The 16,142-nt window shown below is 36.6% G+C and overlaps 1 protein-coding gene across 2 annotated transcripts in view; it reads right to left on the bottom strand.

Annotated features, from left to right (window-relative positions):
- Ibtk (inhibitor of Bruton tyrosine kinase) overlaps nucleotides 1-16,142 on the bottom strand; it is a 70,596-nt gene that overhangs the window by 37,042 nt on the left and 17,412 nt on the right. The window contains exons 7-18 of one of the 2 annotated variants that reach the window (XM_051207795.1): nucleotides 15,310-15,427; nucleotides 15,040-15,220; nucleotides 13,190-13,313; nucleotides 10,971-11,148; nucleotides 9,348-9,525; nucleotides 7,720-8,322; nucleotides 6,854-6,940; nucleotides 6,048-6,130; nucleotides 5,932-5,969; nucleotides 5,380-5,476; nucleotides 3,083-3,184; nucleotides 1,466-1,583 (exon numbers count right to left, since the gene is read on the bottom strand). In XM_051207795.1, coding sequence (XP_051063752.1) covers nucleotides 1,466-1,583; nucleotides 3,083-3,184; nucleotides 5,380-5,476; nucleotides 5,932-5,969; nucleotides 6,048-6,130; nucleotides 6,854-6,940; nucleotides 7,720-8,322; nucleotides 9,348-9,525; nucleotides 10,971-11,148; nucleotides 13,190-13,313; nucleotides 15,040-15,220; nucleotides 15,310-15,427 — 1,907 coding nt within the window. The remainder of the gene's footprint in view (nucleotides 1-1,465; nucleotides 1,584-3,082; nucleotides 3,185-5,379; nucleotides 5,477-5,931; nucleotides 5,970-6,047; nucleotides 6,131-6,853; nucleotides 6,941-7,719; nucleotides 8,323-9,347; nucleotides 9,526-10,970; nucleotides 11,149-13,189; nucleotides 13,314-15,039; nucleotides 15,221-15,309; nucleotides 15,428-16,142) is intronic. The other variant, XM_051207800.1, reaches the window with a different exon arrangement.

Genomic DNA, 16,142 nt, shown 5'->3' with positions numbered 1-16,142 from the left:
AATTAGAAGTCATATTGAATTTGTTAAGTTGTTATCATTTGTTTTGCTTTGTTTGCTCATTTTATTGTTGTCACTTTGATACACAGTTTCACCAAATAGCCTTGTCTGGTCTAGAGCTTGCTATGTAGATCAGGTTACCCTTGAACTCAGAAATCTACCTGTCTCTGTCTGCCTCCAGATTACTAAGATTAATGGCGTGTACCTCCATGTCACTTTTATCATTTGTAATCATCAAAATTTTCTCAGTTCTTAAGTGCTTCTTAAGAAGCACTGCTAACAATTTATTGGTGTGTATTGCCATCTCTCAAGATGGCAATGGCAGTGACCACATCTCCAAGCGGGCAGCATGCAGACCAAGGCAGTGAGCGCAGCTTTCAGTGCTGGCGGTAAAATAGCCGCCGCTGCCATCTTTTATAAACCGTGGCAGAAACAACAAAGACTTTGATTTTAACAATGCTGTTGTTTAACAGATAAAGACTCGTGGCTACAAAAAGATAAAGATTTACAGTAAAGACAGATTCACATTAAGAAAAAGCGCTAAAAGTTTACAGTGTGTTTTAAAAAATACATAGGCTAGGGAAAGAATAAAAAAATGGTTTTAAAAAGACAGGAACTGAGTGTGGTGGTTCACGCCTTTAATCCCAGCACTTGGGAGACAGAGGCAAGCAGATCTCTGTGATTTTAAAGTAAACCTGGTATGCAGAGTAAATTCCAGGACAGATAAGAGTTACACAGTGAAACCCTATGTCAAAAAATGAAAAAGTTTAGAAAGGACAAAACTCCCCAAGCCCTTTTCTCATTTGTAATATAAGGATATTAAGAAAAACTTTTCCACAAGTATGTGAAAATTAGTCTATGTAACACTTTCAGAAAAATGCCTAGTATATAGAAAACACTAAGTACTAATTATTGTAACTACTCAAAAAATATAAAACTATGTATTTAATAAGCAGTAATAACTACTATTATTATTGAAACAAAACACCAAAGGAGAAGATAAATTATCTTAAATATCTTAAAAGCAAACCTACACCCAGAGTCCAATTCCAAATATCTTTGCTCACAAATGTAGCCTCATTTTTCTTACCACTGACTTAACAGTGAGAAGTACTATTTTTATCATCATTAGGTATAAAAATTTTCATTAAAAAATAAGAATCTCAAGTATAAACAGGCCTGGTACACATTTAGAACCCTAATGATTAGGAGCATAAAGCTGCCCTGAGCCACATAGCCAGAACCTGTGTCAAATAAATAAATAAATAAAATAAAATGATTGTTAGAAACACTGGAAGTTTCCATGATCCCTCTAATTCTGAAAGTGATGACTCCTTACTCAGCATTTGTCAAATTCTTTCCATCTTGGTAAACATATTATTTACTTTTCAAGTCCAAGAGCATCTTTTATTTACATATAAACATCTGCTTATGCAAATATCATATGCAGCATAGGAACCCAACCAACCTTGCTTCAAGTAAGGCCGCCATATTCAACCCTATGAACTGTAAACAAGACTGTCTCAACTGTTCAGCATTGTACATGGCTGCAAACTCCAGCAGCATAGCAGCATTCTTAAGGGTAACTACAGACAAAAGAGATATACAAAATTAGATGAAAAATGTCTTACTTTAACAAGTGAAACACTTGCATTTCTAAAGTTACAAGATTTCAACATTTAAAACAAGAAAACTGTTCTCTAGACAAAGGAATAAATACTGAGGTGAATACAGAAATGGGTTTCATTACTGTATGCTAAAGTAATTTTAACTGGTTTTGAGGGGAAAAAATAATCTTTCACACACAAAAATTATAGAGAAAACAAAATACTGAAGGGGGAATCAGTGTCAGCTGAAAGCAGATAAGAACTTCCATTCTTCCTCCCAAAAGCCTTAAATGTTTTTCACTTTCACCAGTGAACATTCCTTTTCGTTCTGGTAGCACAAGAGTCTTCTCTAACACTAATATGACAGTTGGGCAAGGCAGTGTTCACCCTGTAACCCCAGCACTAAGGAGGCTGAGCAGGACTATCTGTGCATACTACATAATAAAAACTTGTCTCGGAACCAACAACTACAAACAAACAGGCATTAAGTCTAGGAGAAACTGACAAATTAATTCTAATGCTGACTAATCTGTATATATAACTAAGTCTTACTGTAGTATTATCCATGGCAGAACATGAGACAACACAAGAGCTCAGGACTACTAATGTCTAGTAATGTTCTATGTGAAATATTGCTTATCTAGAAACCCTCCAAGAATACTCTACCTGCTTTTGTAATTACAGCTACCTAAAACTCTCACCTTCTTGCTTATACTGAGTTCCAGCCAACAGAAGAATACAGCTGCTTTCTACAGTATGTCTTCTTGGGAATGATGTGTGCAATGACTACACAGGGTTTCATGGAACCCTTCGGCTAGGAATTTGTCCACCAGTAAAAACAACTGTGCAGCAAAGACTAGGAAAGACTAACCCGGGACGTCAGCAGAGACCACTGAGCCAATGGAAATACCTAGGTATATACTGTACATCTTGCCCCAGTAAGTCCTTTACCATAGCATTTCATGATTATAGAAAGAAAATGAGGGCTATCTTCCTATTGTTAATCACAGAGAAGGCAGCCCACAACACTGTGGATATTACTATCAATATTTATGGTTTCCCAGCATGTTAATAAAAACACTGCCTAAGTCCAAGGTATGTATATTTTCAATTACTTCTAAGGAAAGAATGTTTTTTACAAATGATGGTATGTATTAATCTAAATGGCTTGCCCTTTTTTCTTGTTCTTTGTTTGCTTTTGAAGCAGAGTCTCACTATATAGCTCTAGAATTCTATACATAGACCAGGAGCTCTGGCCTGGAACACTCTACATAGTCCAGGCTGGCTTCAAACTCACAAAAGCACACCTGCCTCTGCCTTCCAAGTGCTACAATTGAAGGTGTCAACCAATTCAACTTTTTAAAAGCACACACACACCTAACAACAGTGTTTCATCATAATGGAAAAATAATGCTAATACAATAAAGTACACTCGATCAATGTGAAAACATGGTAATACTCCACTTCTAATTACTCACGTTTTTCAGTCAATGCTCCTTCACAAACCTCCTTTAATCTAGTTATGAGAAGCTGATCGGCCACCACAAGAACACTACAAATAAAGTCCACATTTTGAGACTCTAACAAGAAAAAGAAAAAAAAAAATTACTCTGTTATTCTGTAACCAAAAACAAAGCAAAAACAAAGAGTTAAAATATCAGGATAAAGAGGCTTATGATTCTTTTCTACATGACAAGCGGGCAATACAACAAATTATGAACACAACAACCTTATCTATATCTTTCAGATGGACAACTAGGAAACCATACACTAAAATGCCTTGGTATCTAAACTTCTTTTCCTATTATTATGATTAAAAACAAAACAAACAAACAACAACAACAAAAAACAAAGCAAATTGGGGAGAAAGGGTTTTCTCGGGCATGAGCACAATTCAACACACAGTCGGGGCAGCGGGTACCTGACTGAAGCAGCTGGAGACATTGCAACCAGTGAGAAGAAAGCAAAGGATGCAAGTGCTGCTCAGCTCCCTTTTCCTACTCAATCCAGGACCCCGCCCAGGAAGCAAAACCAATCACAGTGGACAGTCCTTCTACTGTAATTCATGTTCTCCGTCACCATTAGGATAATCCCGGCAGGCAGGCATTTGTGTCCAGAGGCACATCTCTCTCCTAGTTAATTCTATTTCTATTAATTTGACAATTGACATGAACCACTAACCACACTTTGTTCATACACTCTCACAATGGTATTATCAAATGATCAACCTGAAGTGATTATTTTAATGCAAAAGGGTATTATAATTTCCCATTTCATTAAGAAATATTCCTAAAACTAATAAACAGGCAAGTAGCCCATGCTCCAGTGAAGGGCCACAGAGACATGCACCTTTGGGAAACACTAACTATACTTCGTGGCCTATCATAAATAAATAAATAAATAAATAAATAAATAAATAAATAAAATTTGTCCTGACCTCCAGGACCAGGATATGCGGCACCCTCATCTGATCTCTATGGGTACCTGCACGCGCATGTGCACACACACACACACACACACACACACACACACACACACAGAGAGAGAGAGAGAGAGAGAGGGAGAGAGGGAAAGACAGATATACACAAATAAACTAAAAATTTTTTAAGGTGAGAAACAAAAAAAAAAAAAGACCTGACTTTTACCTCTGACCTGCATAGCTACACACACACACACACACACACACACACACACACACTTACTTTAAAAAAGAAATAAAGAAAACATTTCCATTTAAAACAGTGGCAAAAGGAATTCTGAGAATAATTATTTTGACAAAGGAAGTAACTGCAAAACCTATATACAAAAAATAAATAAAAAAAATAAAACTATGGACACACACCCCATGCCCTATACTAAGGGCACCGTTAAAATGACAACTTTCTCACATTAATCTACAGCTAAAAATATTGTGCAATTTGAAAATAATGACAAGGGTACAATTTTAAATTTTAACAAATAACAGATATATATTTTAGAAATGGGTAATTTATTGTTAAAATATATAAATATATAAATTCCTTTTTAAAATATATTATTCACTTCAAATATATAAGTAACAAATATACATTTTAAAGTCTCAGTAACACATCAGGCACAGAAATCTTCAGAATCTCACTCTCAGGCCAACACATCTTAACAAAGACCACCCAGATTTCCTCATGCACACTGGGGTACTTGCTACAAAATGCACTTACTGTCAAAGAACCACCCTGCTCTGTACACTTGTCTTCTAAAATATTTTGATTCTCCCCCACCAGACTGTAATTTCTTGCAAACAGGGTCTTTTCACTTTATAAAAAAAAAAAAAAAAATCCTCAATGTACATCTGTGCCTAAAAATTAATGGCATAATGAATCCCACAAATGTTCACTGCTACAGCAACTCAGACCCACAATTAAAGCATAAGTTCTGCTTGACAGCGTGCACAAATCACTTCCCTCATGAACTTCCTTTGAGTCGATCTGTTTCACTGCTGACACATTATAAGGGAATTTTCATACAGAGTTTGTCAAAAATTACACTCCTTGTATTCACTGATCTGAACATAGAGGCAGCTAGAGAGAAGAAACTTCCAACACTACTTTCAACCATGGCACACTATTCTACAAAGAATGATTTGAGGCAATAAAAATGCCATTTTTCTACTTGATTACTATGTGTAATCATCCGTTACTTGTATTAAGTTTCTAAAAACGGGGCAAAAAGAAACTGATCCATATAGATTTTATCATTCTCCTCTTACAACCGAACCAGCTAAATTTCCTCTTGGTACCTTTTATCACCACAGCTTCATCAGTATAGAGGTAGTCCAAAAGAACTTTCAGGATCTCAGACTGTATTGGCATCTCCAGAGCCGCACAACTGGAGGCCTATAAGACATGAGACAAAATAAACTCACTAATCTGAAACTACAAACTACAAAATACAAAATATTCTAAGCTGCGTTACTACTATGAAAACTTTGGACAGGAAATCACATCAAAGATCCTTGGAAGAACTTATAAAACATGAATCTAAAATGATATACTTAATTTTAAATCATAACCAAAACAAGGGGATACGGAAAATTCAAGGCATATAAGGACAGTTCTAATGTGTGTCTCAATAATGTGGTGAGAGTGTGGTCTTTAAGCAGCTTTATGGCAATAATTTTAACTTCCATAATCTTGGTATTTTCTAGCAACCTGAACACACATAATGTTAACACAAACAAAATGAAGAACCAACGCAAAATACCAAGTTCCAGTTCTGAATGTCTTAATGTATAGCTCCCTAACCCCTAGTATGTGTAGGAATGCCTACTCACGCTCCATTTACACCTCACCTCAATCCAGGAGCTGCTCAGCATGCTGTGGAAATACTCTGGAAGAAAAACAGTGCAGTGAGAACAGGAAAGCAGAACCCAACAAAGGACTCAGCAGCTAACAAGATGCCACCTACCGAGTCTTGCACAGAGCACACATTTATGGCAGGGGAATTCCTTTCCATCCACGGACTTCATGGTAACATCATACAGAAATGAACTGGGAAAAAAAAAAAGTTTAATCAAGCACAGATCAATTTCTTGCATATTTTCAGAGGGGTGAAAAAAGCTTAGCTTTAATATTAGTCAAATACTGGCAAGAGCAAAAACATTCATGGATATGCATGCACCTCATCTCTCACTATCTCAGGAAAGTGATCATAGCCAAATCATTTTAGATTCTTTAAAGAGAACTAAATATTAAAACTTAAAAGCTTTCCACTGATGTTCTTTTTTTATTGCCGGCAAGGTATTAGTGATAGTCAGTGGCACAGTCAAAGCCCTTTACTTCTCTTATTTAAAGAACCTACTGCATGCCAGGTAATAAATACTTAGAAATTCTCAGTTTCTCTTTTTACAAGACTTAGCGCCTTTAAAGTATCTAAAGCAAAACTTTTAGCAATGTATGTAGTGTATTCTGGAAAAAACATACTAAACAAAACAATCATAATCATAAAGAAAATAAACTGGTGGGGGAGGGCTGAATAAATCCTATGGAAGAAAAAGGAACAATGAAAATCCCTCTCTCTGAATACAGTGGAAAGGGTGATCTCCTTCAATGACTTGAGCAGTTAGAGATTTCTCTAACTCAATGGCATCCTAAGCTTCCCAGAAGCAGCAGATGTAATGGTATCTCTCGTCTCATGACAGCTGCAAGCAGCTCTACTCCATCTTATAAACCAAAATCTAAATATGCAAGGATGCTCCTCATTTACTAACTTACCATTTTTTCTGACTTAGCTTCAGTTTATTACCAGTTTTCTTCGCAATAACATTAATTTTTTCATTTTCAAATCTGACTCCATCTAACCTATCAAGAAAAAATATAAATTAACAGCAGATGGACATAGTCTTCTCCTAAGACTAACACACAATAAAATTCAGTCAGTTAAACACAGTTATGTCATTGTTCCAGCAGGTATCAACAAACCTAGTTTCAAGCTATAATAAATCAGTTTTGGACTTAATTAAAATTTGCTAATATCATTACTGACAAGTCACATATCAAAACTATAACACAGTCTCTCTGTATCTTCCTATAGGAATCACAGTGCACAGTCCTCCCTGACCCAAATCCAGCACAAGCAGCTTCATATGAAAGCCTTATGAGAGAAAGAGCAATCAGTGCTGGTTCATAATGTGACAGGTACCATGAGACTCCTTAGTTAATTCAGTAGCAAACCTTTATCAACAACACAAGGGCTTTACTTCCTGAGAAACTGAGGTCCATAGAAACATGTGCTAGCCAAGATGAGCAGAGAAAGGAAGCGTACAGTGCACAGGTCTTTCTCACATCTAAGATCTTTCCGAAACACAATAGAACTTAGCATTCTCCCTGTTACACACTCATGGCATAGCACCGAAACCCACCAGCAACCTTTCGGTTCTTAATTTGAACGAAGAAGTTCCTAAGTGGTAACTGTACCAGAAAACAGCAGTGAGAGAAAGGTACACATCCACACACTTCTCCCCCAAGACAGAAGTAAAGGGAAGCAGAGAGAAGACAGAAAGGGAAGAGAGAAAAGACAACAAATACTTCAAAGGAGGACTGAATGTGGTAAGCTCAAGAACAGAGGATGAGAACTGTACCTGCTACTCAAGTTACTGAGGCCAAATTTCTTTGCAACATTTTGCAACATTCTTACAGGATCATCTTCTCCAACACCTTTTCCCTTTTTGGAAGATTTGTGTTTGCTTTTCTGCCTTTCACTAATTGCATGAGCTTGGTTGCTTTTGTAAACCTCATATGCTGCCTTCTGGTTATCATCCGCGTGGCAATTCATGTTATTCATATGAGAATCTGAGGAGCCCTTAGAGTCTTCTGGCTTTTTGTTCACGAGTATTCTTGGTTTGAAACCATGAGTTAGGAAGTCACAAGTGTCTGTATACATGAACTGTAAGAGATACTCGAACAAGTCGGGATGGACTTTCTCCACCACAAAGAGATGGCACCCTGCAGCGTCCTCGTCTTTCCTGTACACATCTGTCAGTTCTGAAGGAGTACCATCTGAAAGAAACAACTTCTGGAAGAAGTCAGAGCGCACCGCTAACACGTATTTATGAGCAGGGAAGAGTCTGTTGCCCACTTGAAATGTCACATCGTGGATGTTGTCCATTTCATCTGTTTCCCTCAGGAGCTTGCCAAATTCTTCAAAAAAGGATGATGAAGACACAACTGGAATTTCATAAAGGCTGGAAAAGAAGCAAAGACAATTACTACTTTGAAGAAAGCACAGAAACGGATCCCAAGCTGATTCCCTTGAAAAGAAATGGTTTACTTAAACTTAGAAATGTTCAATTCTGGAATTTTTTAAACACAAGAATATCACCCCAAAATATGTTAAATATTCTAGAAACCTTTAATGTTTTTCTATAATGTTTAAACAACATAACTGAAAACAATAAAAATAAGAAAAGTCCCCAAGTTTTTCCTTTTTTACATAACTCACTTTACAAGTAAACAAAAAACAGGAACTAAGCAAATAAAGTCATAGATGAAGAATAGTTACTCACGTAAGTGAAAATCTATATACAATCATTCTACAACCCTGAGTGCTGTATGCTTGTAATGACACCCCATTCATCTACATTTCACTCTACCAAGGAAGGCAACTGATGTTCTTGATCTGCCTTGGACTGGGGGTTCCCAGCTTAAGACTTTCAGTGCTAAACTGGGACCCTGAGTAAACCAGAATGGTCGGTCACATGACTTCCAGTACCACCTCCTTCTCTCTCTCTCTCCAATGTCAGTGATTTTATCCTCTTTCTCTACTAATGTAGTGGGAACATGTTCACTGGGATTTTACCCAACATGTGACCATACCACCTCTTTTTTTTTTTTTTTTTTTTTTTTTTTTTTTTTGTCAATTATCACATTTAAGAGTCAGAAACTTTTGTACCACCTAAGAAATATTTATAATCCATTCTTCAGAATCTGAGAACCCCGAGTCGAATATGTAGTAAAGACAGACCCCATGTAGGCATGTGTTTTTTTCTTGAATGTCTTTAAAATCAGGTTATAAACTAGGGGAAATAGGCACTATCCCCAGTGTAACAAGCACTCCCTTCTGATTGTCCTTGTAACACACTCATTTGTTAAAGTTGTCTAATTCTTGGTAACAGCTCCTCAATTTAATTTTCATCAGGAGCTACTGCAAACAGAAGAAGGTCTAATGATTATTCCTTCTAAAAATAAAACGTATTAAAAATGATTATACCTTGTTTTAGGGTCTGACTGTAGGATTGCAAAGTTGCACCCACTTGCATCTGTGCTGACACTAACAGCTCTATGGGCAAAAGGAAGTTTCTCAAGTCGAATTCTTTCATACACACTATTTGTATCAGAGACACAAGACACATCTGATGAGGAATGATGTAGGTTTGGTAAAATGTCTGCTAAAAAGAAAATAAATGAACTATCATTAATCAAGGCTGCAATGGAATTATTAAAGACTTAGGAGTAACTGGAATAAAAATTATTTGAAAAATATAAAAGTACACATGAAGTCCTTCTGAAGAATTTAGAACCTCTCCATCTTCAACACAATTAGATGCTGCATACTTATTACACATACAGAGAATTTTCAGTATTAGCCACAATTTCTTCTCCCACAAACACCTTCCACACTGCAGCCAAAGTCAGCTCTATACATATTAGCTTGGTATAGACGTAAGTGTCACCACAGGTTCCTCCCTTTCTTTTACAGGCACTGAGCAAATACTGGAATAACTACACAGTGCCACTGTGAGTCAGTGACCACCAATACAGGGCAATCAAGAGTCAGTAGGACAGAAATTCCCCTGCCCTCAACTGTTCAATCTAGCAAGAAAATCATACCTTAGAGAAATGACTACACTAGTCAAATTCAGTCCATAAAAACAAAATATCAAAATGTTTCCATGTAGACATGGCACTTACAAAGAAATTACTCTGGCTGCAGCAGAAAAAAAAAAAGTTTGAATCAGAGAACATAAATACTCTATTACTTTAATTCCACACAAAGAAAAAAAATAAAAGATGGTATAGATTGGGACTGTAGCAATCAATCAGGAGAGGGGAAAGGAAAAGTTAAGAAAAATTAAGATAAAAGTAGTCCCATTTGGCAACTGTTAGATGTACAGAACGGGGCATGGGGTGAAAACACCGAGGAGCAGCTGGGAGCATGAGGCCATGAATTCTCAGATCACTAAAAGAGTGATGTAAACACAAGACACACATGGTTACACTTTCAAATGTAGTCTAGTTCAGTCTCCTGGATTTTACTGTGCTTCCTCTAACACCGTTATTCCCATCCCTACGCTCTCAAGACACCCACAAGCACATTGTATTAGTTACCTATCTCAGGAACTGTAAATCAAAGGTATCTCTTAGCTCTATAAGCTATGAGTGCCTGGGAACAGGGCACATTTTCAAATCATTAAAATCCTGCCCTATACCTAGCACATAGTCAATGCACGTAGCATGTTTACAGACTTGAGGCATCTATAAAGAAATAAAACAACAAATCAATACTACGTAAAATTCCTTTTACATTTAATAATTTTGAAGACTATGTAACTCTCAGAATAATCATAAATGTTCGTAAGATATACTGTAAGCATGTAACAACTAATGCATTCGTTCAAAAGTATATAATGAAAAACCACAATGTGGCAGGGAATACATTAAATACTAGCAACAGAGAGGGATACCCATGCCCTGTGCCATGAGTGACATTCTGTCTCTAGGAGATAGACACAGGATTAACCATAAAGGCAAATCCACAAAAGTAGGGGTAACCCTAGCAGTACCGTCACATCAAAGGCTGACTAGAGTACTAAGTACAATCATACAAACTGACCTTTCTTTTCAGAAGTCTTTCTTTTGTCTTCAAACCATTTCCCTTTAAATCCTTCCCCATCCTGTGTGACAAACAGAATTTCATTTCTATTTAAAGCAATATCGGAGATTGACACCTGGCGTGAACAGGCCCATCGGCATTGCTTCAGAGAACTGCTAAGTGATCTCCAGCAAAACACCTAAAATGAAATCACACCACAACACAACATAAAGCGACACAATATCGGAATTTAAAATTGGCACTGTCAAAACAAAAGCCTTAATGCATGTGATTAGATGATTATTCTTCCACAGAAAAGAGATACTTGCAGGAAAAGCACACTGCACATAAAAAATAAAATAAATAAATAAATCTTTAAAAAAAGAAAACAAAGAAAGAGAGAAATACTACAAAAATCAAGATGATGTTGGAGAACTACACCTTTCAGGAAAGTAGATTAAGCAGCATGAAGTATTATTAAATGTGATCCCATGGCACTCCCCTGGAGGAGATGCTGTTTTCCATATGACTTGCTTGGAACAAACAGTCCTGCTGGAGTATTACAGCACACTAAGATGTTACAGTCAACATTTTAATGTAATTACCAAACTCACTTCAACTCACTCTGAAGGATAAAAAGAAGATATATTTAATTGTACAGCTAAAACAGAATCTTAGATAAAGAAGTATCCAAGTTTAGTGACTCCTGGTGGCCCGGGAATAGGTTAGGGAGGATAGAAGGATGTAAGGGGAGGGTGCTGTTTCTGCACAACCTCATCTACAGAGACAGCACCTGTGTCTGGTCACATGCCACCTTCTAAGTTTGAAGATGCTGATAGAAAAGGAGGGACTGTTGATTTGTTTTAAGACAGGAGCCTATTATACTGCCCAGGCTAGCCTGAACACTGGCCTCATTGTCCTATGTTCCACCATATCCAGTTAAAACTGATGGTTTCCAAAAGTCTGACTCCTCATAACCAATTTTTGAAAATAATAGCTACAACTTGTGCCTGCATACACAGCAGCAAGTGGAGCTTTGCAATTCCATCTTGTGACTGTTTATCTTTGAGAGGTGGGGTTGAAACAGGGTTTTCTAAGTAGCCCAAGCTATACTGCATCTTCATCTGCAGCCAGCATGGGTTCATACGCAGCCTCCCTGCCTCACCCTCCAGTGTGCTAGGACTACAGGAAAGCACCACTGTGCCTGTCTAAAGTCTGTGGTGTTTCAGGAGGAGGGAAGGGCACTCTGTGGTACAGACAAACATGCCCTGATATGATTCTTCAATTTTTAAAGTTTGAAGCTTCATAACACTATTTAAAACTCACAAGTATCTTATAATGTCATTATTTTATGAGAAGAAAACTGTTTTGTTAACCCGCATGTGATTTTATCAGTATTACTAATAAATAAAAGTTAAACATGTTAAATTTAAATATATTTAAACTTTACAATACTATTTAAAATTTAAAATATTTGTAATTTATAATATAATTATGAGCCTGTATTAAGCATATCTTTAAATATGTAATTACAAAATATGTTTTAGGTTAGAGCTGGTGAAGTGGGTTACTAGTTAAAAATGCTTCCTGCCCAGCCTGATGACCTGAGTTCAAAACTCTGGGCTAACATGGCATAAAGAGAGAAGTTCCCACAACTTTTCCTCTGGCCTCCATAGAAGTGTACTACAGCATGTGCTCTCACACACAAATAACTTAAAAATTAAAAACATTTAAACTAGCAATTCTATAGAGAAATGCATAGATACATTTGTACAGGAATGAAAATTACAGTTAAGAGATAAGACCTAGAAACACATTATACATGGAATAGAATAAAGAGCATCATAATGTCTCCACCCATAGATAACACATACATTTATATAAAACTGTAATCTTTCCAATTATGGCTCAAATGTGTATTACATTGCCTGTTTACTGTTATAAAAATGATTATATGACATCTTCTATCTACAACTTTCAACTCGTTTATGGATATTTTTATATATCAAATAATTCAAACTACTTATTTTAAGAAGAGCAAATGAACCTTTAAGCTGCCATTTAGCAACAGTACTGTGCACCACTGGGTTAGAGACAGCTCTGTGTGTCTCTGGAACCCTAGTTCTATCCTAGGATGTCAAAGAAGGGAAGGAGCAACCATCAAAAACCAGGCACTCCACTCTACATTATCACGTCTATACAGATCACATTATTAGTCCTTAACATAAATATATACTCACCCTTCCAGCTCCATCCATAGCAAGGATGCATATTTTCTGACCCCCATTTTCTGTCAAATGTTCAGGATCAACCTTGTATTCCATACAACCTCCAGATACAAGAACCTTTTTCAAGTTTAGTTGTCTGAGTGAAAAAAAAAGTCATAAATTAGCATTCTCAAAAGCACACATACTTAATTTTATAGAAATATCATTAAAACAATTATTGACAAGGGAAGTAGAAAGATTCCACCTCTGTTCACTGCAGTCTCTCCCAGGCAACTCTTTCTTCCTACAGCATGTCTCTCCTTTCAAAGTCTCTAGTTACACCATGAGAACCCAAATCCTACTTGCTAAGGTAAACATTCACTTAGAGGTTCATTCACTGAAACATTATCAGCTCCTAAGTATACCCATATCATAACATAAAAAAAAATTAAAAATAAAACAGAAATATTTAAATATGGACAATTCTAAACAGTCTCACATACCATGAAAGTCATCTATCAGCCAAACATTTGTTTTTCTGTATGTTTGATATGCAGAACACAATGTAGAGCCTGCCCTACAACTACTGCTATTCTACAACTGTCTTACCGCTCAGAAAGTTTACTTGCTTTGAAAAAAAAATGTCAAAGTTGCCATGTAGTAATTTAATCTATATCAAAACAATTTCTTATTGATAATTTGGAAGGAAGATATAATTATACAACTTAGTATGTTCAGGAAAAACTTTAAAATGTTTTATAAATGTTAATTAAAAACACAACTTAACATTCCACTCACACCTATTTAATTGGTTCTATGAAACACATGTGATCACATTTTCATGATTCTAATACTAAAATGCAAGCTACAATCAACGTCAGATAGGGAAGACAGGCTGTATAACCTGGTGTATGACACTTTCAGCTTAGAGCTAGCTTCACATTAACAACCTAAAGAAGCCCCCATCTCATCATCATCACGCACAAGCAAGAACATGTTCTCTATATTTCCAAGTTACATTTTTCAAGGAATCAGTTACAGTTTATTAGAGTATTCCCTACTCTAATAAATAGGATAGAATGAAACACTGGTTAAATATGGCTCTTAAATATCAGTCTGAAAAGAAAAAGGTTTTCTACAACAGGTGAATACTTGGAAGGACCTAAAACAATATACTACTGTCAAATCAGATGTGGGTTAATTAATTATTAATGACCGAAATGTATCAGAAACACAAATTACTTCCCAATTATTTTTAAATACCTGCGTTCTGTATCACTCTAAACAAAATCACAGGTGTAAAACTATAAGTGAAAGGCAGAGAGCTAAAACTGGCATGTGCACCCAGGCCTGAATTTGATTCTCCAGTCTGTGATATCTCAAGTAACAGCTAGTTTATTACATGCTACTAAAGCATGCTAAACACAACAGGCTACACTGTACAAGGATAAGCAGCACACCACTTAGATGTAGAGCATGAACCTGGATAGACTGTTTATGGTAAATAATTTTCTTTTAATAAATAATGTATAAGACATTAAAGTCTATAGATGACATGGCAACCATGCTATAAACCAAGAATGAGGATTAGTCTCATTCTATATACCAGATACATTAAAAAGAAAACTAAACCTTTGGGGACATATATTAAATAGGATTCAAAATTATTATTTTATAATTTGCAAACAAACTGTTTATATATCCTTGTCAAAAAACAAAAAACAAAAAACAAAGCAAAGTCATCAAAGAAAACCATGCCTAATTTTCCCTTCCATTCTGTTTTCTCACAAAGCACAGCATGAACCTAGCAGTCAGTGAGCAAGCAGCTGGAGAGCTGAGTTCTTATAGCTTATGACAGGCTTCTTTTCCAGAAATATACATACTTAGTTGCCATCTTCTTGCATTGATAGTCTGCAAGTAAGTAAATGTCTCCTCTTGTGGTAACACAGACGGTGGCACCATCACTTGCAGCTACCAAAGACACTGTAATATCCTTATGATGAAGGGCAGACACTTGACGAGGGGTAGTGACACACTTTTCTCCATTGGGATCCAGTAAGTGACCTAAAATTTTACACAAATAAGCAAACCATAAGATATCTATTCTTAGATTATACTGTAGTTTTCAGATATCGCCATGAAAGATTTCTTACCCAGTTGTCCACCATTGAGTCCCAGTGTGTAAACGGCTTCTCGAGTCCACAGCACTGTGTGAAACCTGCCGGCTGCTACTCCAATTACAGTCTTTCCTTTCAGGTATTTTGCCTGTACCTGTACAAGTAAGACTACAGCTGACTACATATCTAAAATCTAGTGTAATTTTCTCTAACATACAGCACACCAGGCAATAAGCATCCTCCTCATCCTCACAACCTCTGCCATCTAACTGCTAACACATCTCCCCACTCCCCCCAAGACCCAGATCCTCAGAACATTCAGCCATTTTCAGTCATCAGTTCTAACAAAACAAACTAGCATTGTACAAAACCCAAATCATCACAATTGTAACAATAGTAAGCATTTACAAAATAACTATTCTTTAAAAAAAAAAAAAAAAATGGGGATTTTTAAATCTTCTCTATCCAAGATCTCACAATGGTAACACACTTGACATGTTGGCATAGATGATTTTCTACCATGAAGGGCTGCCTTATGCATACATGGACTCTACCCATTAGCTAGCTATCATTAGCACCAGCATCCCACTCCTGCTGAAACTGTCTTCAAATACTGCCAGGTGACCCCTGGGAAATCGAAGCCTCCCTATCAACCCAGGATTCCAAGGTAGCCATACAATGATAATAAATAGGAGTGCAATCTATTTGCTGTTCCTACAGAACTCCACAAAACTAAATACCCACAAACTGGCAATAAGTTGAAGAACACTGATCTTTTTGAGGGTATCCAACTAGAGGCTACACCCAAATATCCTGGAGTAATCCATTAGCAATTCAGAAGGGAAAAAGAGGAAGATTTAGACACCTGA

The sequence above is a fragment of the Phodopus roborovskii genome, unplaced genomic scaffold (genome assembly GCF_943737965.1).
Source record: "Phodopus roborovskii unplaced genomic scaffold, PHOROB, whole genome shotgun sequence".
In the NCBI taxonomy this organism is placed as follows: Eukaryota; Metazoa; Chordata; class Mammalia; order Rodentia; family Cricetidae; genus Phodopus; species Phodopus roborovskii.
This window is presented reverse-complemented; position numbering and strand designations above follow the sequence as displayed.